The sequence below is a fragment of the Nannospalax galili genome, unplaced genomic scaffold, assembly GCF_000622305.1.
Source record: "Nannospalax galili isolate Female #2095 unplaced genomic scaffold, S.galili_v1.0 scaffold772, whole genome shotgun sequence".
Classification (NCBI taxonomy): Eukaryota; Metazoa; Chordata; class Mammalia; order Rodentia; family Spalacidae; genus Nannospalax; species Nannospalax galili.
This window is the reverse complement of record NW_008332097.1, coordinates 1,393,899-1,418,302: the sequence shown is the minus strand read 5'-3', so window position 1 is coordinate 1,418,302 and position 24,404 is coordinate 1,393,899. Positions and strand designations below refer to the sequence as shown.

The 24,404-nt window shown below is 38.0% G+C and overlaps 1 protein-coding gene and 1 pseudogene across 2 annotated transcripts; both read left to right on the top strand.

Moving 5' to 3' along the window:
* Nucleotides 1-2,037: 2,037 nt before the first annotated feature.
* Tmem33 (transmembrane protein 33) lies at nucleotides 2,038-24,404 on the top strand. 2 transcript variants are annotated; one of them, XM_029560684.1, is made up of 9 exons: nucleotides 2,038-2,172; nucleotides 2,344-2,408; nucleotides 5,995-6,089; nucleotides 6,555-6,742; nucleotides 9,476-9,543; nucleotides 10,705-10,838; nucleotides 16,647-16,730; nucleotides 18,616-18,736; nucleotides 19,717-24,404. In XM_029560684.1, the coding sequence occupies exons 2-9, from the start codon at nucleotides 2,364-2,366 to the stop codon at nucleotides 19,720-19,722; spliced, it is 741 nt and encodes a 246-aa protein (XP_029416544.1). In that variant the 5' UTR covers nucleotides 2,038-2,172; nucleotides 2,344-2,363; the 3' UTR covers nucleotides 19,723-24,404. The 2 variants fall into 2 exon arrangements, with proteins under 2 accessions (XP_029416544.1, XP_008825436.1); XM_008827214.3 differs by having other exon boundaries at nucleotides 18,616-24,404.
* Nucleotides 23,319-23,432, top strand: LOC115069307 (annotated as a pseudogene).

Here is a 24,404-nt window from a genome sequence, read left to right as displayed (position 1 = left end):
CTTAACTCCAGTTCCAGGGGAATCCGAAGCCCTCTTCTGACCTCCATGGCATTGCATGACACGGGTGCACTCACATACATGCAGGCAATATACTTGTACACATAAAATAAAAATAATAAATAAAATATTTTTTAAAAAGACAATGAATGAGAGTTAGCCTTGGTGGCAAACACCTGTAATCTCAGTATTGGACCACCTTAGCTACCTAAGCAAGTTTGAGGCTAGCCTGGATTACAAGAGATTCTGTCTCAAACAAATAAGCAAAAGAAAAAAAATCATTGTAGTAGTATGTCAAGTATAACTGCATGTTGCTTTGGATGTAAAAAGCCCTGAAAAAGTACCCTGTGAGAATCAACCAACAATATGGAATTTACAATAGAAAATATTTTATATTTGATTTTACAGGGTCCTTTAAATCAGTAATATACATATACATATGTTCCCATAAGGGACTGAGTTGTTTCTCATCCCCCAATTCTTATGTTGAAGCTCTAAGCCTTAATATGACTGTACTTAAGATGTCTTTTGTAGGTAAATAAGGTTGAATGAGGTCACAAGATTGGGGTCCTAATCAGATAGATAAGTGATCTCATGGGCTATCAAAGGCTGTTTCCCTGAATAACCTTTTATGTTAAACTAACAGCAAAATGGTAGCTGTCTTCAAGTCAAGAAAAGAGGCCGCAGAATGAAAGTTTCCTTGCTGATAAAATAATTTTTGAACTTTCCAGTCTCCAGAACTGTGAGCAAAAAATTGGTTCTCTGAATATATTTTGTTTTGGCAGCCTGAGCTAAGATTGATACACCACACACACACACACACACACACACACACACACACACACACCCCAAGTCAGATAAAGAAATATTAGAAAATGATAAACACTATAAAATATAGAACAAATGGTTCTGAAGAATGCGAGACGGTCAGGAGGGTAGGTAATCCATGCTGCAGATTCTGAGGAACTGAATGCAGGCCATAGCCTTAGAAAAAAGGAATGTTTATGCCATTTCAGAGCACCATTTGACTTCTGGGCCTCAGCTGACTAGCATAGTACCTGGGCTACCCATGGATCTTGGAGGATGATCACACTTCTGAGAGAGTAGGAGAATGAAGGTACCTGGTTCTGTAGTGGGGTATGACCTGTCCTCTAGCTTTTTAGTCAGTTCCTCTCCTCAGTCCCTTCATGTTGGACTCTCAATCTTCTGCTCTTATGCATCCCCTGAAAACCCTACCACTTAGTCACCCAATTTTGGAAGCCTCATTCATGCCACCTTTTCTCTTCCCTACACTGTCACCTCAATCCAGAATCTCATCTTAGGTGTGTACAATGGCCGCTTAACAATCTCTCTAAACCTATCGATGTCACACTTGACTGTCAGGGTTAAGTTCAGATGCTTTCCTTAGCACATCCTGCCTAACTCTAACCCAAATCTTTGAATACCCCACCCCATTCACATTCACTCAGCTTGTACTGAACTTGTCCTCTGACTGTTCTGTTACTTCACACACTCTGTTCCCCTATTTGAATCTCCTTCCCCTTTCACCCAACTTCGCTTTTCATGCAAGATCTAAGTCTAGAAGGACCTGTTCCAGGAAACCCCGTGATTAACTCAGGTTATGTACATATTATGCAAGTTTACAGTGTGATTTCCATTTACTCTTCCGTCTCTTGGATAGTATGTCATATTCGTCTTAATTCTCCATGCCAAGCATGAAGCCTGCCACAGCCGACTTCCTAAGTACTTTAAATAATTTTAGAAGTTAAATCACAGGATTTAGTGACTCCCTGGAAGGAGATGTCAAAGGTATTCTGAGCTTCTGTATTGGGGAGTATAGGTTTTTGAGGTTTGGAAACGAGCAAGGAGAATCACTTGTCCTAGAGAAGACTCAAGTTGTTTATTTCACTTAGTTCTCTAAACCCGCTGGCCTGTTAACAAAGGTGAGCCAAAATGGAGAGGTAAAACTACATATCCCATCATGCCTCAGGACAGAGTTCCTGGTGTGACCCTTATCCTCCGTGCCTCGTTCACACGGATATGAAAGGAGAACTTCCGGTTCTGCTGTCTAGGGAGCCGGCGGCTTTGGTCGGCCCTTTAGGGCTTTTCACAGAAGCTCCGCCTTCGCGTGGGTCTTTCTGGAAAACCCGCTTTGATCTGGAAGGAGCGGGACAGGTACTTCCCGGGCTGCGGTGGGTGTCGGTGGGGCCGACCGCTGCCCTGGGCCGGGGGACCCCGCACCTAGGCTTTGGCGCTCCCGCGGGGCGGGGCATCGGGCTGGGAGCGGGTCTCCGATCCCGGCCCAGCCACTGACGTTTAGCCTTCTCTTTGCTTTATGTCTCTCAGTGTCCCTGCGCGTGTCTCCCATGGCGGATACGACCCCGAACGGCCCCCAAGGGGCGGGAGCTGTGGTAAGTGAGCGGGCCTGGTCTGATCGGCGAGAGTTGGCAAGGAGCAGGAAGTGTTTGAGCGGCGGAGAGTTCCAGAAGCTGCATCTGGGTGCACTGGGGTCGCGGTGCGGTGGGTGCTTCGGGGCGAACCCGGGGGAGATGAAGAGCAGCCCCGAGTTTGTTTCCGAAGCCGCAACGGGCTGGCCTGGAGCAGGGGCCCCTCACCCGCTGATCGGGAACAGGGACTCTCTTCCCGCCTCTGGCTGTGCCCTCTGCCCTCTGCCCTAAGGTTGAATATTCTATGCCCTGACCCGCACGCCTGCCTTGGCGCACGCACATCGTGCCGCCCTCAAACCTTTGTACCTACTTTAAACCGTTTTAAGAAATTACGAAAAGGGAGAGAGAAGGCGGAGTGTTTTCTTCTTGTTGTCTTTTGTTAGGAGAAATACTACGCTTTTATAAACTTTATGTTTAAGATGCTGACCGGCAGCTTTTTCATTACTTGTGTCCGAGGCGTTCTTGCCTATAGTCCTTAAACTGAATTTGTGATTGGGTTAGTATTTTTTTAGAAAAAAAATTGACAACACCTCCATATAACTTATTTTAACACCTCCATATAACTTATTTTGCTGACCAGTTTGAAAGTGTTGTTAACCCGTATAAACTTAAGTATTTCTCCAGATGACTTGTACATTTGGAAAGTTTAACATTGATACATGTTAACCTAATTCGTAGTTCCTGTCCAAATTCCTTAATTACATCTTGCAGTACCTCCTTGGGAATCAGCCAAAAAGTACATATTTATTAGTCATATCTCTTTACTCTCACTTAGTCAATGAAAGTTCATCTGCTGTCCTCCCTCCTTGGTCTTTGATGATACAGGTGGTAGTTTTCAAGAGTATAGACTTGTTTTGCAGAATGCCCCAGAAACTGATGTGTCCTTCTCAGGACACTGGGAGCATTTCACGTGGATCCTTTTGTTGGGGAATTTAAGTGTGATGTCTAAGATGGTATCAACTGATTATCCATTGTAAAGATTTTTTCCCCCCTTTATGGTTAACAGGTATCCTGTGACTAATACTTTGAGACTGTGAATAATTTTTACCTCGTTTTTAATTCAAAGATCATTTTTTTTTCTTGGAACTATTTATTGCTAGTTAGTAGTTAAGCAGTTCACTCTTAAAAATGTAAACCAGGACCTGGAGAGATGGCTCAGCAGTTAAGGGCACTTTCTGTTCTTGCAGAGGATCTAGGTCAGTTCCCAGAACCCACATGGAGACTCCTAACCTCAGTAATCCCAGTTCCAGGGAATCCAACATCCTCTTCTGGCTTCACCTTTGGCATTGCATGCATATAGTATACTTAACATACGTGCAGACAAAACACTCATATATAAAAAAAATTTTTTTTTTTTTTGGTCTTTTTGAGACAGGGTCTCCCTGTAGCCCCAGCTGTCCTGGAACTCACTATGTAGACCAGGCTGGCCTTGAACTCACAGAGATCCACCTGCCTCCACCTCCTGAGTGCTGGGATTAAAGGCATGCACCACCACGCCCGGCTAAAAAAATTTTTTGATGGAAATTTAAAAGTGGACCTCAAGAGGCAGAGGCAAACGGATCTCTATGAATTGGAGACCAGCCTGGTCTTCATAGTGAACTCCAGGCCAGCCAGTGCTACATAATGAGACCTGTCTCAAAAGAACCAAAACCAAACAAAAACAAAAAATAAGCCAATATATGCCTTTAGAACTTTTATTGTGTATTTAATGTGTGTACATAAAAATGTCCAGGATGAGGGGCAGAAAAGATGGCTGAGCAGTTACAAGTGTTACTGCTTTTGCAGAGGATCCAAGTTCAGTTCCTTGTACCCACATCATGTGGCTCATAACTACTTGTCACTCTAGCTCCAGGGAGAATCTACCCTCTGGCCTCCTGTGCATATCACACATATACATAATTAAAAATAAAAACTTAAAAAATGTTTGGTATGGAATGTATAATTCTGAGATGTCTCACAAAATGAACATCCTACACAATTTTTTCCTAAGACAGGACCTACCTGTAGTCCCAGCTGGCCTAGGACTTACTACCTACGTAGACCACTTTGGCCTCCATCTCAACAGAGATCATCCTCCCTCTGCCTCCCAGTTGCTGGGATTAAAGGTGTGTGCCACCCCTCCTGGCTTCCTACATAAATATTTGTATTTATTTTTTTGGTTTGTATGTGTGCCCACACTTGTACTAAGGTGTGTGTGTATGTCAGAGGACGATTTGTGGGAGTTGGTTCTTCTTAGCATTGTTTCCCAGGTATTCAACTCAGGTTGTCAGGCTTGGCAGCAAGCACTTTCATTACTGAGTCACTGTACTGGCCCTGAGAATAGATTTAAAGAGAATGTTCTAAAATTAAATTTCAAACTATAGTGTGGAGTTTGGATATTTGTAGACAAACTGAGCATAGTAAGTTAAATTCATCCCTCTCCTTGGCTGCTGCATCACAGTGCAATAGATGAGTCTGGATAGAATAAGCTAGAGACATATTTGTATTTTTGAAATTGCTAGTATATAATTTAAAAGGCATTCAGTAAAATGCCCTTGAACTTTAAATGTACTTACATTTTTCTTTAAAGAATCTTTTTTACTTTTCCATAAAACATAATGGAAACATTATGGTAGCTTTGAGGAAGCAGAGGCAAGCTTGGCCTATGTTGCGAGTTCCAGGCTATCCAGTGCTACATAGTGAGACCCTGTCTCAAAAAAAAGAAAGAAAAAACAAAAAATCCAGGCAGATCCACTGAAATGTGAAACTTCTGTTTTCTTTATATATCCACACATATTTGTATCAGATTTTGATAACTTTTTTTAATGTTGTAACTGAAAAATATAAAAGCCTCTTTTAAAAATTGCATGTAATGTACATGTTAATGATGAAACAAAATTATAAGTTCTTTCTTGGCATGCTTAGCCTAGGGCCACTGATAGCAGAGTAGAACTTGTGGGGGAACTTTTAGGGGATGAGGAGAGTCATATAATCAGAGAAGCTGATACCACAAAGGGCATGCCAGGCCCTTTTGCATGTATATAGGCCAATTGTCCACAGGGTGAGATCAGCAGTAACTACTGTATGGCTTTGCTTTTCCCTCCTAAAAGGTTTATTTACTCCCAACTGAGTGTGTGATGTCTTCTTCCTCAGTTCTAAGACCTGTCTATTTGGGTTTGAGGTTTTTCTAAGAATAGACATTGTGGTTCTCTTGAGAGCGATTAGTTCTTATTTAATGTTGTTTTAAAATAGATGAAACCAGTATTGCAAATGTTCAAATAGCACGATTGTATATAGTTGAATTTTTTTTCCTCTAATTAGTTAAAAAAAAATCATTGAAGTGTTAACTGGTATGTTTAAGTACTTCTTATGCCTTCCACATCAAAACTATAATGTGTTTAGATTTACCACGAAGGATATATGTGAAACAGTTATGTACCATGAGTTTTCACTTAACTGATCTGAAAAAAAATGTTATAAGGTTGTTTAAATATTTTTAATGGGAATAAAACTACATACTTTGTTCTCTTTCAGGCTTAGTTTACCATGATATTTTTCTGTTTAAATCTAGCAATTCTTGATGACCAATAAATTGGACACGGCAATGTGGCTTTCTCGCCTGTTTACCGTTTACTGCTCTGCTCTGTTTGTCCTACCTCTTCTTGGGTACGTATTATACGTATTTCTGACTCAAGAGCCAGCTGTGCAATAGACATTTATGAAATGACTTTCAGCTTTAAGAACTGTTAAACTGTAAACGGCATAGGACTAAATAAGACACAAACCCCATTTATAATCGATAGTAATCTAGTAATACCAATTGGAGGAATGTTTTATGTCTTCTGATTTGTATAACAGCAAATTAAAAATCTGAGGGCAAATGGATGTGTGGATGAGAAGTTCATGGTTCTTGGATTTTTTACTTGTTTAACTTGACAAAAGAATGCTTTATAAAATTCAGTTGGGCATATATGTGAAGTGACACTTCAAAGAAGGTAGAGTACATTCAAGTCATTTCTATCAACAATTAAATGATTTAGGTGTTGGGCAATTATGATGCAATTCACAAAGGACGAAGAGACATGGTAGGTGTTTATGTCTCACGATAACTTTCCCTCTGGTAATTCGCAGGTTGCATGAAGCGGCAAGCTTTTACCAACGTGCTTTGCTGGCAAATGCTCTTACCAGTGCTCTGAGGCTGCATCAAAGATTGCCACACTTCCAATTAAGCAGAGCATTCCTGGCCCAGGCCTTGTTAGAGGACAGCTGCCACTACCTGTTGTATTCACTCATTTTTGTCAATTCCTACCCGGTTACAAGTATCCTTTTCTATTTTCTTGACAGTGAAATGACCAACTAAGCATGCAGATGCCTTGATTATTTTTCTATCAGAAGGATTCAGTAATGACATTCTATGAAGCTTGAGTTTCTTTGTTTTTTAGCATGTCATTTGTATGAAGATATGTTGCCTAAGAATTTCTGTCTCTGGTTGGGTGTGGTAGTGCACGCCTTTAACCCAAGTATTTGGGAGGCAGGAGCAGGTGGATCTGAGTTCCAGTCAGCCAGGGCTACATAGTGAGACCCTGTCTCAAAAAACAAAATAATTTCTATCCCTAAAACTTGAAATCTAAACTTTGAAGAGCTGTTTGGGGCATTTGAACTTTGTCAATGCTCTTTCCTCTTGTAAGCTTAGCAGATATTTAAAAATTCATATTCAAAGTGCAAGCATATGCAGGACTTTTTTTTTTTTAATTTTATTTATTTTGGTCTTTTTGAGACAGGGTCTCCCTGTAGCTTCAGCTGGCTTGGAACTCACTATGTAGACCAGCTTGGCCTTAACTCACTGAGATCCACCTGCCTCTGCCTCCTGAGTGCTGGGATCAAAGGCAAGCGCCACCACACCTGGTGTAAGGACTTGTAATATTTAAATTTTTCTTTCTCCTATCTTTGGGAAAATATGCAAATGTCTTACTTTTAAAAAATGAGGTCCTTAGTTCCCCTAACTTTCAGCTAGCTAGAAACAAATGAAAATTAATCCAGAAATAATTAAATAAAATAAAAGTAATTTGCTATATAAAATAGAAAATAAGGACTGAGACAGGTGTGATAGGGCATACCTGTAATCCTAGCACTGGGGGCAGCAGTAGCTTGAGACCAGCCTGGTCTACATAGCGAGTCCTAGGCCATCTAGGGCAACAGAGTTGGGGATAGGGAAGTAGTGAACATAAACTAGCAAATGGCAAGGAATGCTAATCTGATTCATAAAGAAAGTGGGTATTATGCAAATGAGCCAAGGTTGCCCAAGGTAATAATACAGATAGATTCAGGCATTTCTTCCTAAGGTGGTATATTGTCTTTTCTGTGTCAGTGACTGGCACTTAAGGATGAAATTGTAGACTTTTAACCCGTTATCTTTTTTTTTTTTTAATTAAATTTTATTATTGTTATGTGTATGTATATATTGCCTGCATGTGGGTAAGTGCACCCCTCTCATGCAATGCCTGTGGAGGTCAGAAGAGGCTGTCAGATCCCCTGGGACTGGAGTTACAGACAGTTGTTAGCTGCCATGTGGGTGCTGGGATTCGAACCCAGGTCTTCTGCAAGAACAACCAGTGTTTTTGACCTCTGAGCCATCTCTCCAGCCCCTCACCCCTTATCTTTCCTAAATAGCTTAAAAGTGACATTGAACTAGTCAGGTGACATACACCTGTAGTCTAAGCACTTGGAAAGGGAGACTAGAAAGATCAAAGGCAAGCCTGGGCCTGCATGAGACTCAAAAACCCAAAAGTTAGAAAAAAAAATAAAGTGATATCAATAACCAAGATTATAAATCTATATTTGTTAACTTTAGACAGTTAAGAGATAAAATACTGATTAAAAATCTATTTGAGGGCTGGAGAGATGGCTCTGTGGTTAAGAGCACTGGCAGCTCTTGCAGGGGATCTGGGTTTAGTTATCAGCACTCACATGGTGGCTAAAAACCATCCATAATTCCAGTTTCAGGTTAAGGTCCTCTTCAGGCCTTGTCAGGCCATGCAGGACATGGGTACACTTACATACATGCAGGCAAAACACTCATCCACATATAACATAAAATTTTTTAAATTAAAAATACATTCAGAACATCTTTTAAGGTTCAGTTCCTCAAAATAATGGGATTTAAGACATTAGCTTTAACTCTTTTTGTCAGCAGTAGAGACTTATAAAAGCTGTTTAGAAGACTGTTTAAGACCAGATTGGATTGGGAGCTAGAGAGATGGCTCACTGACTGCTCTTGCGGAGGATCCAGGTTCAATTCCCAGCATCCACGATTGCCAACAACTGTCTATAACTCCAGTTCCAGGGAATCCAACACTCTTTTGGCCTCTGCAGGGCATTGGACGCATATGGTGCACTTACATACATGCAGGCAAAACACTCATACACAGAAAATTAAAAATATTTTTTTTTAAAAAAAGACCAGAGTAGAGGACTGGAGAGATAAATACCCAGGTTTTGTTCCCAGCACCCACCCCAGGTTCAGATCTGGTGCCCTCTGTCCTCCCTGGGTACCTGTATACACATAGTACACATAAATAAAAATAAATAAATCCTTTTAAAAAAGAGGGTTGAAAAGCTGTATTTGGTCATTTAAGGTGGTCTGCATTTTGGTTTAATTTAGCAAGCCTTTGCAGTGCTTTAGTAAAAACCTTTTTTGACTTTTCATAAAAAGAATGTTGAGTTTTAGAAAATGAGGTGGTTTTTTTTTGGTCTTTTTGAGATAGAGTCTCTCTGTAGCCCAGCTGTCTGGAACTCACTATGTAGACCAGGCTGGCCTTGAACTCATGGAGATCTGCCTGCCTCTGCCTCCTGAATGCTGGGACTAAAGGCATGCGCCACCACACCCGGTCTTTGCCGCATTCTTTAAAAGTGATTAAGGACCTGGCCGTGAAGTGGCTGCTGCACTGGACTCTTCTCAGTGTCACTCCTGCTCTCTGTGTTTGCTTGCACTGCGGGGCCTGTTTTGCTAAGTGTTTAACAACTTCTGGGCATTTTCCTTAACTGTTCTTCAGTGAGTATTTTCCCAGTCTTGTTATTTTCTTTGCTTCATGCTGCCACATACACTAAAAAGATCCTTGATGTAAGTAAAACTGTTTTGTTTATTTGACTTTTGCATTTTAGATGGTCAGATGAGTTAGTTTTAGATGCTTGTCACCAAAGGTCTTGCTACTCCTCACAAACTTGTTAAAAAGATTTAGTAAAATTTGAAAATTTTAGATTTGAAGTTTGCATTTTGAGCTGTTACAAAGTAACATATTTTGTAGAGACAGAATTGTACGTAAAATTATCCTCCAGTTCCCTAAAGTTTGAAATAGTATATCTACATTAAAACGGCTTCAACAACACAATCTGTATTTTTTAAGTTTGATGATTGGCAGTGGTCTCTTGTTCTGTCAGTTTGTCATGCTAACATATGGATACAGCCATGCTGAATATCTTTTACACTAACATTTAAAACTGCTTTCCTGCATTTTTATTTTCTTTTTCTGGGTTGGGACATTAGGCCATTGTGGCAAGAGAATATTATTATATATACATTCAATCAAATTTGAATTAAAATACTAAGTTTGTGGTTTTTTATTAGTCTTTATCCTTTATTTCTTTAGCCAGAGTAGCAGTTAGGATTCCGTAATCCTAGTGTTAATTAGTTAAGGAGTCACAGATATTTTAACTGTTGCTGGATAGTCTGATTTTTGTTCATGACTGGAAAGAACGACTGATGTTTTTGGTTTTGAAATAATTTAACTTTTCTTATGGGAAATAAAATAAGAATGAAAGATCTTTTATTGCTTTGTTTTTGGTTGTCTTCAGAACACCTAAAACAGGGAAGTATACTGGGTAAGTTCTTAAGTTTGTAAACTTTCTGGTCACTTTGAAATAATTGACTTTTGGTTGTATTACCTATTAAATAACCTAATGAAAGTCAATACGTGGTATCCATCAGTTGCACTCCATATTTAACCAACTGTGTATCAAAAGTATCTACCAAAAAATATTGTGTCTGTGCTGACAGTGTCTTCTGACTTTCCCTGGACAGTACGGTGTAACAGCTGTATAGCACACATGCCATATTAGGAATAAAAGCGATGTAGAGATGATTTAAAGTATAGGAGATGTGTGGGAGCGGAATGTAAGTACTGTGCCGCTCTAAATAAGAGTCTTGAGCACCCACATATTTTGATATCAGATGACTGGTTGAGTTGTCAAAGGTGCTTCATTATTTCTGTTTGTTTTGTTTTAGGCAAAGGGTTCGAATAGTTTACCACTCTTGAGATCTGTCTTGGATAAATTAAGTGCTAATCAACAAAATATTCTGAAGTTCATTGCTTGTAATGAAATATTCTTGATGCCTGCTACAGTTTTTATGCTTTTTAGGTAAGAATAAGAATTTATTTGTTTTGAAAGACTGATGACTGAGAGAACACCATAAAGAAACTCAAATTTCATCTTGACTCAGCAGTTAACAGCATGTATCTTTAGGTAGATTATTACAGTCACTTTTTGTTTTAAATGCTTAATAAGTTTCTTTTTTGAGATTCTTTGATATTTTCATACATGTATAAACTGAGTTTGAGACATTTTCATCCCCATGTTACCCCTTCTCATCTTCCCCTCCTGTTGAAACCCTCTTCCCAACAATCTTCCTCCTACACTGATGTGTTTTTTGTTATTAATTAAATTTGTTGATAATTTAATACATGTGTATAATGTATTTTGATGGCTCTTACTCCCTACCCTCTTTTCATCTCCCTCCCCTCCTATCTGCAAGTCCTTTTCTCATTTGTTTTGGGACCTACTGAATGTAACCGGGGCTGTTTGCCTGGCTGTGGGTATGGAACTATCCACTGGAGCCTGGTGGGCTCACCAGTGGGAACACAACTGATGACAATGATTCTTCATCCCCCAGCATCCATCAGGAGCCCAGGGAGGGGGAATTTATCTTATGCTGCTGTGAGACATCATTTAACAGTTGAAAATTAATTTTAATCTTTGAAAATTCATTTCAAAATTGCTACTTTTGAATGAGTCTTGAAGGGGATTAGAGAGATGGTTCAGTGGTTAAGAGCATGTGCTGTTTTTCTAGAGGACCTGAGTTCAGTTCCCAGCACCCATGTGGGGCAGTTCACAGGTGTTTTTAGCTCCATTTCCAGGGGACCTTCTGGCTTCTGGTCACCTGCACACACAGACACTCCCTGCCGCTGCCTCCCCCAACATAATTTGAAAATATTTAAAAATAAACCTTAAGCCAGGAGTGGTGGTGCATGCTTTTAATCCCAGCAATTGGGAATCAGAGTGGATCTCTTTGAGGTCTAGGCCAGCCTGGTTTACATAGTTTCAGGCCAGCCAGGGCTATATAGTGAGACCATGGTTTTTTGTGTTTTTTAAAAAAAGAATCTTGAAGCCTAATTCAGTTCATTCTTGCCTTTATTGACGTGGGGTTGTTTTTCCTTATGTTGGAGGAGAATCTTTAAAATTGTGGTCTTGCCCGGCGTGGTGGCGCACGCCTGTAGTCCCAGCACTTGGGAGGTAGAGGCAGGCAGATCTCTGTGAGTTCAACGCCTGCCTGGTCTACATAGTGAATTCCAGGCCAGCTGGGGCTACAGGGAGACCCTGTCTCAAAAAGACCAAAAAAAAAATTGTGGTCTTATGACGACATTGCCTAGTGTTGCCTCCTTGTTAGTTTGTAACCTGGAAATGAGAATGTGCAAATGAAGAAAGGTGTGCCTTTGGATGTTAGTTCTATAGAAGCCTTGCTCTCTTCATTGTGATTTTGAATATAAGTTTCAACATGTACATGTCTGCTTGGATGGTTGCTTTATTGTAGTTTTATAAGGGGTAGGACATTATAGATAAGCCAACAGGGCCATCCAACCTTTTAGCTTCTCTGGGCCACATTGTCATCTACAGAATTTATGCTTGAGAGGTTATGAGTTTGTGTTGGGCTGCGTGTGACCCCATAGGCTTCAGGTTGGACATGCCTCACTGCTAAAATGAAATTTTATTTATTAAATTGTTTTGTTAAATTGTTTTTTATTTTATGCCACATAATGCATCAGTTATCTGCACCATGCTTTTTTCCACTCATGATACATTCTGTATTCTATTTGTGTTGGCATATAGGTTAAGTGTTTGTTTCACTTAATGATTATATAGTGTTGTGTCAGATCAGTATACTCCATTTTATTACCCTAATCATGGACATTTGATTCTAATTTTTTTCTTTCCAAATATTGATGCAGTAAACAACCCTTCTTAGCCTACTTATACTTCAGTATCTCAACAGTTGTTTCTTTAACATAGATATCAGAATTGATTTTCCTCTTTATAAGCTAAGTGCATTTTGTGTTTAACAGACCATGTTTTTTAGTAGTGCTGTGGGTTAAACCTATGGCCTCTCAACTGCCTATATGAAATGCTGACACGTTGTGCAAACTTAAAAGAACCTTATTTTGGACTGGGAATAGGTTTTGACCTCATTGGTACGGAAACTCAGCTGTGTTGCTTAAAGCATTTATTTAACCACTGGGAACAAAGTTATCTTAATTTTCAAGATTATTGTAAAGAATTTACCAGAAGTATTTAAATAGAGAAATTATTTATTTTTTTGCTAGAACTTAATCCTCTAGTGAAACTGTAGTATGTGCGTGTACATGCATGTGCTTCTAGAAGTCAGAGCTCTACGTTGGGTGTTGTCTTCTATCACTCTACAATTCGGTTTTATTATTGTTTGGGTTTTTTTGTTTCTTTGCTTTTTTGAGATAGGTTCTCACTATGTAGCCCTGGCTAGCCTGGAACTCACTGTGTAGACCAGGCTGGCCTCAAACTCAGATCTTCTTGCTCTGCCTTCCAAGTGCTAGGTAGAATTAAAGGTGTGAGCTACCATGCTCAATTTCGACTTCAGTTTTAAGGCATGGCCTTTCACTGAACCTAGAGCTCACCATTTCACATAGACTCAGTAGCCAGCAAGCCCCCTAGGACCTGAACTTGGGTCCTCATGCTTCTGCAGCAAGCACTACCCACTAAGCTATCTCCCCATCCCTCTCACCCTTGACTTCTAGTAATTACTGTTTTACTTTTTTTTTGAAGTCAGCTGTCACCCTTGACTTCTAGTAATTACTATTTTACTTTTTTTTTGAAGTCAGCTGTTTTAGGTAATGCATTTGAATGAGAAGATGCAGTATTTATCTTTCTGTCCCAGATTTATCATTTAGTATACCTTCCAGTTTCATCCATTTTTACTACACATGGTAGTATTTCATCCTTTCACGACTGAATAGCATTCCATCCTGTAAGTATACTTGGGATATCCATTCATCTGCTGATGGACTCCAGTTGATTCTGTATCTTGGCTGTTGTGGATAGTGATGCAGTTAATATGGCTTTGCAGATGTCTCATTGATAATGCTGATTTCATTTCCTTTAGATAGATATCCAGAAGTGAGATAGTTGGCTCATATAGATTTTTTTTTTTACTGTCTTCCATAATGGTTGTACTACCGACCATGCATGAGTTTCTTTTTTCTGCTTCCTTGCCAGTGCTAGTTATTTTTGCTTTTTCTATAGTTGCTATTCTGATGAATGAGATGCTCTTTCACTGTGGCTGGCTTTGCATCCCATGGTGGCTAGTGATGCCAAGTGTCATTTGAGAACTCTCTAGAATCAGATCATATGGCTGTTGTTTAACATTGTTGAAGTTTTTGGTTCTTTAAGTTTTTGAGTTCTTATTCTGGATATTAATCCCTTGTCAGAGGAACAATTTTCAAATATTTTCTCCTGCTACTAGGCTATCTTTTTGTTCTGATTGCTTTTGCTTTGCAGAAGTTTATTAGTTTGCTGTAAATTTTCTTTGTCCATTTTGCTTTTGTTACCTAGACTTTTGGGTGGTTGTTATAAAAAAAAATAGTTGTTTTTTGCCAATATCTTGGAGTGCTTCCTTTTAGCAGTTTCATAGTTTCGGGTCTCACACTTCCGACTTTAACTATCTTGAGTTGCTTTTAGTATGTAGGGCGAGAATAGGGATCTGGTTGTATTCCTCTGCATACATACAGATACCTAGTTTTCCCAGTACCAGTATTGAAGATCCTCTTCCTTTCCCTGGTGTATGTTTTTGATACCTTCATAAAGCCTAGTTGGCTGTAGATCTTTGGATTTGTTTCTTTTCTGTTCATTGGTTTGTGTTGGTCTTTATATTAGTATTGTACTGTCTTGGTTACTGTAGCCCTTTGTTTCTATTTCTGTGAAGCATGTCATACTTTGATAGAGATTGAACTGAATCTGTAAACTGCTTTGAGTAGTATGACTTTTTTAAATAAAAACTTTATTGAGAATTTCATACATGCTTATAAGGTGTTTTGATCAAATTCATGCCCACTCCCTCCCCTCCAATACCTCCCATATCTCCCATCACTTTTTCCTGACAACTTTGTGTTGAGTAGTATAACATTTTAACAAATTTCTTTCATTGCATAAACATAGAGGCCTTCCTGTGTTTGTGTGTGTTTAATTTTTTCATCAGTGTTTTATAACTGTTTTAGAGAATTAAATTCAGTTTATAAAGTTCATTTATTTTGTCTTTGGGGATTAAGTCCACAGCTTCAAGAAATGCTATGCAAGCCCCCTGCAACTGAGTTATGTCCCTACCCTCCATGTATAGTAGTAAAACTATTAATGTTTTAAGTATGTTACTTGAATATAACCCAAAGTATAAAATTAAAATCATGTCATTACTATTTATATGCCACCTTCATGGCAAATACACTCTGATTATAGAGGTTCTATTACTTAAAGCTCTTTGTTTAAAGATAAACCCACAGTCTTGAGTTTATCTCACATGCACATGTGTGCAAAGACAAAGAGGTCATTGCCATTTGCTTATTTCTTTACTTCCTTCTCTTGACCCTTCTTTCCTTTTCCTACTTTTCCTCCTCTCCCTCTTTCCTTTCCTCCCTTCCATATTTTGGTTTTTTGAGATAAGGCTTTGCTCTATAGCTCAAGCTGGTCTCAAAACAAACCATTTGCAGCTGCCTCATGGGGAAGCTGGGATTACAAACATTGTAATGTTTGTTTTGTGGGGGTTGAACCCAGGGTGTTGTGCCTGATAGGCAAATACTGTCAAACTACAGGTATATCTATTTGGTATATACCCCAAGTATAGCTAGCTAGCTTCTCTTTCTTTCTAAAACATACACATATAAAACATATACTCGTCAGGTATTATAATGATGCTTTTTAACCAAGAACACTAATTAGTATAAGCTATATAAATTTATTAGTGGGCTGGTATAGTTTTGAGTTTTTGTTTGTATAAGACAAACTACTCTCCATTTGGATATTTATTAAGACTTAAAATTTGATTTCAAGTGGGCATGGTGGTATATGCCTGCTCTCTGGTGACTGTGATGGGAGGATCAGGAGTTCCAGGTCAGCCTGGGTTAAATATTGAGACTCTATTTCAATAACAAAGCATTAGGCTGGCAAAATGGCTCTTTGGGTAAAGGCACTTGCCTTGTAAGCCTAACGACCTGAGTTTGGTCCCAGGAACCGAAGGAGAGATGGAAGGCAAGATCTCACTTCATAAAGCTTGTTCTCAGATCTTTATACAAGCAAGTGCCCACACACAGAGTAGTAATAAATTTTTAAAAATATTTTATTATTATTTTTATTTCATGTGTTTGAGTGTTTTGTTTGCATGTATGTAAGTGCACCCATGTCATGCATTGCCCACGGAGATCAGAAGAGGGCATTGGATCCCCTAGAACTGGAGTTATGGATGGCTGTTATCCGCCATGTGGGTCCTGGGAATTGAACCCAGATCCTTTAGAAGAACAGCCAGTGCTAACTGCTGAGCCATCTCTCCAACTCCCATAATAAATTTTTTTAAAAACCTGAAATACTTGATTTCACTTGCTTATGCTAATTAATAGAAATAGTTATGTGATATTATCTGACTTATTTGGTATTTTTAAAATGTTAAAGAAATGTATGAATACATTTATAAAAACTTAAATAGCAGTTTACTCTTTGCCAGTCATCTACATCCTTCTGTTTTCTTTATAAGGAATATAGTAGATGTTACTGACCATTTGATGAAGACACATGTATGCTTATGAATTGCTGGTAAGTTTTGAGTTTACATATGAATTGGCAATGTATATTTATCACCTTTTTATTTGTTTATTTCAGTGGCCAAGGAAGTTTGCTCCAGCCTTTTATATATTACAGATTTCTTACTCTTCGATATTCTTCTAGAAGAAATCCATATTGTCGGTAAGCTGGTGATTAATTTTAAATCTATTTTGTTTAATATATTTTCAGAATGTACTATTTAGAACTCAGAACTTTTTAAGCTAATAGTTTAGAATTTGGAAAGACAAAATGTCTGTAAATTTAAGTTGTAGTTGTAGCTAGGGTTAGTAAAGACATAGTTATATAGATAGTCCTTAACTTGTGATATATTTGCTATATGCTGATATATTTATTGTAAGTTGAAAATTTCCTAAGTCAAAAGTGCATCTAAAACACTTCCCCTAGCAAACAGAGTTTAGCAGTGTAGTACACTGTAGAGTATAGTTACTGGTAGCTGTGGCCCTCCACTGTTATGCAGCATCACAGTAATGAATCATGCAACATGTTGCTAGCCTTGGAATAGATTAAGATTCAAAGTATGGCTGCTACTGGATGCGAACTACTTTTGCAGCATCATAAGTAATAATATTATAGGTCAAAACATTCAAGATTGGGGACCATCTATATTACTTTTCAGAAATTGAGACTAGGGTTATCTTGCTTACCTTTAAAACACTGCTAATATTTGGGAAGTGTGTCAAACCTAAGTCCCATTCTCAGGGAACTTTTCTTAGTTGAAACAAAGACTTGTGAGTTAAAACAAAAACAATAGTTCAGAATAAACTTCACAAGTTAGTATTTAGTAGTCTACCCTTATCCACACTGTAGCTTCCTGTAGTTTCTGTTACACATGGTCCAAAAAGCTCATTACCAGGCAACAAACATGGTGCACACCTGTAACCTCAACATCCTGGAATCTGAGGCAGTTCCCTGTACGTAGGAGCATGAGTTCCAGGCACAGTGAGAGTCAGCATATACAGTAAAAGTTGTGAGTAGCCAAAATTATCCTTGTGGATCCGTGAATTGACTTTTAGAGTATAGTACAGTATGTCTAATTGTGTGTATGTTGTGTGTGTGTGTCTGCATGTATGTGCAGTGTGTAATGAGTACATTGTAGGCAACAAGCAGAGGTCAGACAAAGCAAGGCCACTTAGTGTTTGGGGAACAGACATGATATAACACAACTTTTGAAGTCATAACAGGAAATGAAGCAAGATAATAGATCAAGACCAAATTGTGTATGATATTGGATAGGTTTTAACCTGAACGGGGAAAAAGAGCTAGTTTGATAAGTGGAATTATCTAATTAACAAATAATATTTATTGAATATGTTCTGTGCTTCCTCCTTTAAACTTCACATCATGAAACATTTACTCCTATTTTACAGAAGAGAAAAGCTCTGAGAGAAAGTGTGCTTATTTAAAGAAATAGTGTGTGGATTGCCCAGAGCCTATATTATGTAATTTTTTTCTGTCCTTTTAAGAATGAGTTGAATTTTTCCTGTAATGTGAAAATTGGCTGGACGTGGCGATGCATGCCTTTAATCCCAGTATTATGAGATCTAGAGCAGCCTGGTCTCGATAGGGAGTCTAGGCCAGCTAGGGCTCCAGGAAGACCCTGCCTCAAAAAGACAAAAAAGAAAGAAAAGAAAAAGTGAAAACCGTGACTACTGTAAAGAAAAATATGTTAATCAGTCCTTAGAGATAAGCCTTTTTTTTAAATGCTTATAACTTTTCAACCCCAAAAGGACACTGGTATTGATTTTGAGAATGTTGTCGTCTCTCTGTTGAGGGCAGTAGTGCTGTGTTGCCCTGGCTGGCCTTGAAATCCTGGGTTCACCTCCTATTCTACTAGCCTCCTGAGAGCTGGGGCTGTTGGTGTACATGGTTCCAGCTTTTTGTCTGGTCTCTACACTGTATTCTAGGTTACTCTTTAACTTCTTTAAATCCTTCATTGGCCAGTTTAGCATTTGCATGTTTTATTGTCTTTTTGTTGCGTTTCTGAAAGAAAACTTCTATCTTACAGGAACTTGTTTAATGAACTGAGGATTGTTGTTGAACACATAATAATGAAACCCTCCTGCCCACTGTTTGTGAGAAGACTTTGTCTCCAGAGCATTGCCTTTATAAGCAGACTGGCACCAACAGTTGCGTAGTTTAACATGTATAGTCAAGCTATGTATAGGGGATAAGCATTAGCTGCTGGTACTTCTGGTAGGGGTCAAAATTTCCAGGTGTAGCACTGACCTCAGTCCAGTATACATAATTTACATAAATGCATCTCAATGGAAAAATAATCATTTTCCTGGCATGTTAAATTGAGCCTTTAAAAAAGTTTCTGAGAATATTTTACTGTGCATTATTGTTCATGGTTAAGTAAGTTTGTATTTACTGGTAAATCTACTAAATTGTTTTAGATACTGGTGTGCCTATATCATGACATACATTCACTTCTTTTAAAAAGAATTCTGGGCCGGGCATGGTGGCGCACCCTTTCAATCCCAGCACTCGGAGGCAGAGGCAGGCGGATCTCTGAGTTCAAGGCCAGCCTGTTCTACATAATGAGTTCCAGGCCAGCTGGGGCTACTGGGAGACCCTGTCTCAAAAAAAGAAAATAAAAAGAATTCTGAAATTTGTCTCTACCTAATTAGTAATCTAAGTTTATGTCTGGCATGAGTTCATTATGGTAATATGTGAATTCAGTATATTTTGAGTCAGTATTCTCATTCAGTAATTTTGGTCGATTTTGGTAGAAGCAATTCCCACTGCAGTTTCACACCGTTACTGATTTTGTGCTGTTCTGCTAGGACAGATTTGTTTTGGCTGCAACCTTACAAGAGAAATTCTGTTCGCATTTTATGGCCTAAAATTTTATTTCTGTAAATATTTCTGTGGCTTTGAATAATTTTTTAAAATGGCTCAATTGTAAGCCTATTAGGGAAACATATTTGGGGTCATAGAAGCATTTTACACTGGAAAGTAGTAGTGACGCAGCTTTCCTTTCAGAGACCCATTGAGTAACTTTTCAAATAAATCCTTTTACAGATGTGGACAGATAAGATTGTTAGTGCTAGTTTCTAGAATTACCTAGTTCAGATTCTTGACTCTAGTTTTCTTGGTTTCTTAGGCTTGAAATTCCCTAGACAGTTGCAGCAGTTCAGATGCCTTTGAAAGGAATGTGGTTGAAGACTGAGCATGGGACTATATTTGTGTCTGTTCTGAAATAATGAAGAGTATCGTATAGATTACATATTTACCCATCAAATCTGATTCAGAAGGTTAAATGGAAGGTTTATAGGTAAAGTTATTGATTGAGAGTGGGATTGGGGAATAGGTGAGGGGGAATAATATGCATTTCAGTCTTGTAATGCATAGATGATTGGGGGAATTGGATGTATGATTCATCTGTGATTTGGGTTATAGTCTATGTTACGTTCTCTTAATTGAGCTATCAGTTCCTTTACAAAAGTCATTCTGATCCTTATTGCAGATTGCATGATTGGAAATATTTAAACACTGTACAATTTTAGTACAGAGTAAATGTAATAATTTTTGTAACCAGTTTTCTTCTGTCTGCATGTAATTTGGATTTCTCAAATATATTCATTAGTAACTTAATTAGTAACATCAGTTTTTTTGTTCAAGCTCCCGAGCTATAGAAAGGTCACACTCTTGGGGTAGATTACCAAAAAAATTCTACGTGATAGCTTAACTGTTACCAGCTACTTTTGTATTTTTGTAATATTTGTCCACTAAGTTGGAGAAGCAACCTACTACTATACAGTTGTTTTTTTTTTTTTCAATGTGTGTGCACGTGCCTGGCCTCCTTACCACTATGTAATCTGATGCTTTTAAAAACAAAACACTCTAGAGCAATAAAGTGACTGTAATGTTAAGTAAACATACTGATTTCTAATGATGTTTTTAGACACTGTCTTGAATTCCATCAAGTTTTGGGGTCGGGTGTGGTGGCACACACCTTTATTCCCAGCACTGGGAGGCAGAGGTGGGTGGATCTCTGTGAGTTCAAGGCCAGCATGGTCTACAAAGTGAGTTCCAGGTCAGCTGGGGCTACAGGGAGACCCTGTCTCAGAAAGACACCCTCCCAAAAAAAAGAACAGTTTTGGCAGCTAAAGGCATATTTATTTTGAAGTGTTCTTTTTCCTACAATTTTCAGTTTTGGAATAATTTAGATTTTTGAGTTTCAAAAATAGTGCTCTGAGTTCCTGTCTTAATGCCCTTTACTTAACAATGTTTTATATCAACATCCCTTAATTGGTAGACTGTGAAAAATAAGAAAATGACCTTGGATTAACTAGAGAATTTCTTTGGGTTTCACCAGTTTTTCCGTGTGTGTGTTTATACTGTGTTTTTATCTTGAGTTATGTTTTAAGGTCTATAAGTGTGCCTCTGTCGTGAGTTTTTCTTCTCTATTTTTAAAAGTACTGTTGGTCAAAAAGATTTCCTTAGAGGAAATAATTCATGCTGGCTTTAACAAGAATTTTGACCTTAAAACTGCTATAATTTGAAAAACTTAGTGATAATAAATTAGTGTTTTAATCACATTGCAAAATTACATAATTATTTCTGATATGCTCATGCTTGAATGGAAATACAGATTTATTCCTTAAAGGAAGGCTTGATATATAAATAATACCCATGAAAAGGTAAAGTTTATAATTTGAACATTACTAAATATTTAGTTTGCATGAAATTAAAGTTAGAATCTGACATTGCGTGAAGGTGAATAAGCAGTGATTTATTATGCAGTGCTTCCATTTACACCCGTTAAATTTAGAAAATGGAATAGTGCAGAGAATGGATGTTGTAGGAGAAATGAACTCTTACTGCATAACTAAACTTCTTTTAAAAATAGGTTTAAAAGAAGTTGATTTAACATCCAGAATATCTAATTCTTTAGGAATTGGGACAGTGGGCAGGTGGGAGCTTCATTTCAGCCTACTGTATTTCAACAAGCATTCTATATTCCTTTTGTGTACCTCATTTCTCAGTAATTGACCATATTTTAACAGTAGTTCAAAGAGGGATTTCTTCAGATAAATTTCTTTGGAATACAATTCACCACAGTAGACATTTGTAGAAGAAAAGCAAGAAAGCTAACTTTAAAATTAATTTTAGAGATTTATATCCCTTACAGAGAACATCAAGGGAAACTAATATCAAGCGAGAAGTTATGAAAACCAAATGGATTCTATTAAGTAAGACTTGGAAAGCTATCAGTACTTTTGTTTTTTTTAATGTGTTATTTTTAGTTTATGTGTATGAGTGTATTCTCTGCATGATTATAAGTATACCTGTGGAGGGCATAAGAGGATGTTGGATTCCCTGGAGCTGGAGTTACAGATGGTTGTTAGCTGCCATGTGGGTGCTGGGAATCGAACCTGGGTTCTCTGTGAGAGCAATCAGTGCTCTTAAGCACTGAGTCATCTCCAGCCCCAGCTATCAGTACTTCTAAAGATCAAGACAGAAAATTCAAATTAGGTTTGTAAATTTCAGAAATGAATATTATCCTGAATGGGAAATTAATGTTTATATAATAAAAGTAGAACTGAAAGCCGGGCGTGGTGGCGCACGCCTTTATCCCAGTGCTTGGGAGGCAGAGGCAGGTGGATCTTTATGAGTTTGAGGCCAGCCTGGTCTACATAGTGAGTTCCAGGACAGCTGGGGCTACAAGGAGACAAAAAAAAGTAGAATTGAGGTTGCATTTTCTAAGACATTTCAGATGAAAAAGAGTGAAAGCAACTTTGAAGAATTATGGTAAAAATCCTTAACTGATGTTAAGAAATGTATGTTGATTAATTCACCCAGTTTTGATTCTCAGAAATGAAAGCCTCAAGGGAGAAATTAGCCACAGTTATATTTATGATCAGTAGGTGTCACTCTTTCCTTAGCTAGCCCCCATTTCCCAGGCTGTGTTGGAAGGTTAAATATCCTTGAAAGTGTTGAGCTGGCCATAAAACTAAGTATCTGAATTCTATGACCCCTTTCAACGTGCATTAATTCAATATTGAACAAATATTTGGTAAGCATTTACAATGAGTGCTGGCAGATGGGACTGTGAATTGAACCCAGGGCCTCTCACTGGACCACTGAGCTATACCTACCCAGCTTATGAGTACAGCTTTAAAATGCTGAAATGTTCAAAACAACTGCCCTGTCAATATGAGCTAGTGAATTAGGCCATAATTGGGAGTGGTGTGCATGCCATGGTGCCTGGTCATTTCATTCTCAGTGCTAAGTCACCCTAGTACATCAATTATAAAAATTATTCATTCTCTTTTTTCAGATACATTGAGAGATTTTTAAAAATCTTTTCAGATATATAGAGATATTTAAATTTTATTATAGTCATTTTGTAGTTTTACTAGACAGAGCCAGTTTAACCTAAGATTTAGACTTTTCGTAGTAACATGAGAACACTGAAAATTTTGGATATTATATCAGGAATGGTATGTGGGTTTGAAAATTAAGTGTGGATTGTAAAGATAACTAGTTTTTCTTAATACCACTGGACTTCTTTGTGATTAGCATCCTATGGAGGCTGTGTGGTAGTATAACTCAACAGATTAGCGATACCAAAGATATACTTCAAAAAAATCCAGGAGTTTTTTTCCAGATTTTTCCAATACACAGTCATTTTATAGTTTGAATGGAAGGCAGTTCTTGGATCTGATGTTAATGATAACAGAGGAGTTGTTGAAAGTCTGGAAGGTTTCCTGGTAGTTAATCAGTTTGTGAAATGACCCCTGCAATTTCTCCAAATGCGGGAAACTTGACTGCATGATTTGTGGTAGTGGGGGATTTTGTTTGTACTCCCTCCTTTAAAGTAAAATATAAAAATAAGTTCAGCATTTTGAGATTAACCTTTGTTTTCTTGGTTCCTGTTTAATTCCAAACGTTTTACTATCGCTTGTAACTTTAAGCTAGAACAGTTCCTTTTGTCTACATGTAAGTTGAGACCAAAAGAGCAAAATCTTGAGCAGTTAACATTTATGACGTGTATATATTGGAACAAATGTAAAAGGATTACAAAGATTAGAAAGTCATAAAAACCCACTTGATTAATATATGCATTACTTCTGGTGCTTGATATAATGGGATATATTGAACTAAAAATTTTGTATATACAATATGTCAGCATTTCTTACTAACTTCTCTTAAATCCATTTTTAATGCATTCTATAGGTTGGGGAGTTACATATACTCTTCAGGCCAATATTATCCAGACTGTATACATTTATAAAACAAATTGAAAAATTCATCATTCCCCTGTATTCAAGACCAAAGCACATAATGCTAATGTAGGGCTCAGAGGGGAAATATAGTTCTCCTGCATATTTGAGAAAATGTGAAGTCCTTTCAAGAAAATGTAATAAACATAATAATCATAGCCTGCTGACACTAAGGAAAAAGGACCTCATCCGCTCTTTCTTTCATGCAGCGATTTACTGGTCCCTGCTGATTTCCAAATTGGATCATTGTAGTAAATTATCCATGCTGGTACCTGTGAAAGTAAGCCCTGGGATCCATATTTGTTTTGTGTTCTGCTTAAATCAGCAAGAATGATAAATTTGATGGTGTGAAATTGGAAGTATCAAGGGCTTTCTTTGGTGATTGAGCAAAGTAATGACCCCACCTGTAATTTATTGTGACCCTTTTTTACTGTATGTGCTTCATGTTTCTAATATTTATTTCAATACAAATCAAATTGTTCTTTCTTCATCTATATTGTTATATCTAACATTTTATTGATGTAAAAATCAAATTGTATAATAAAAATCTCCCTGGATTTAA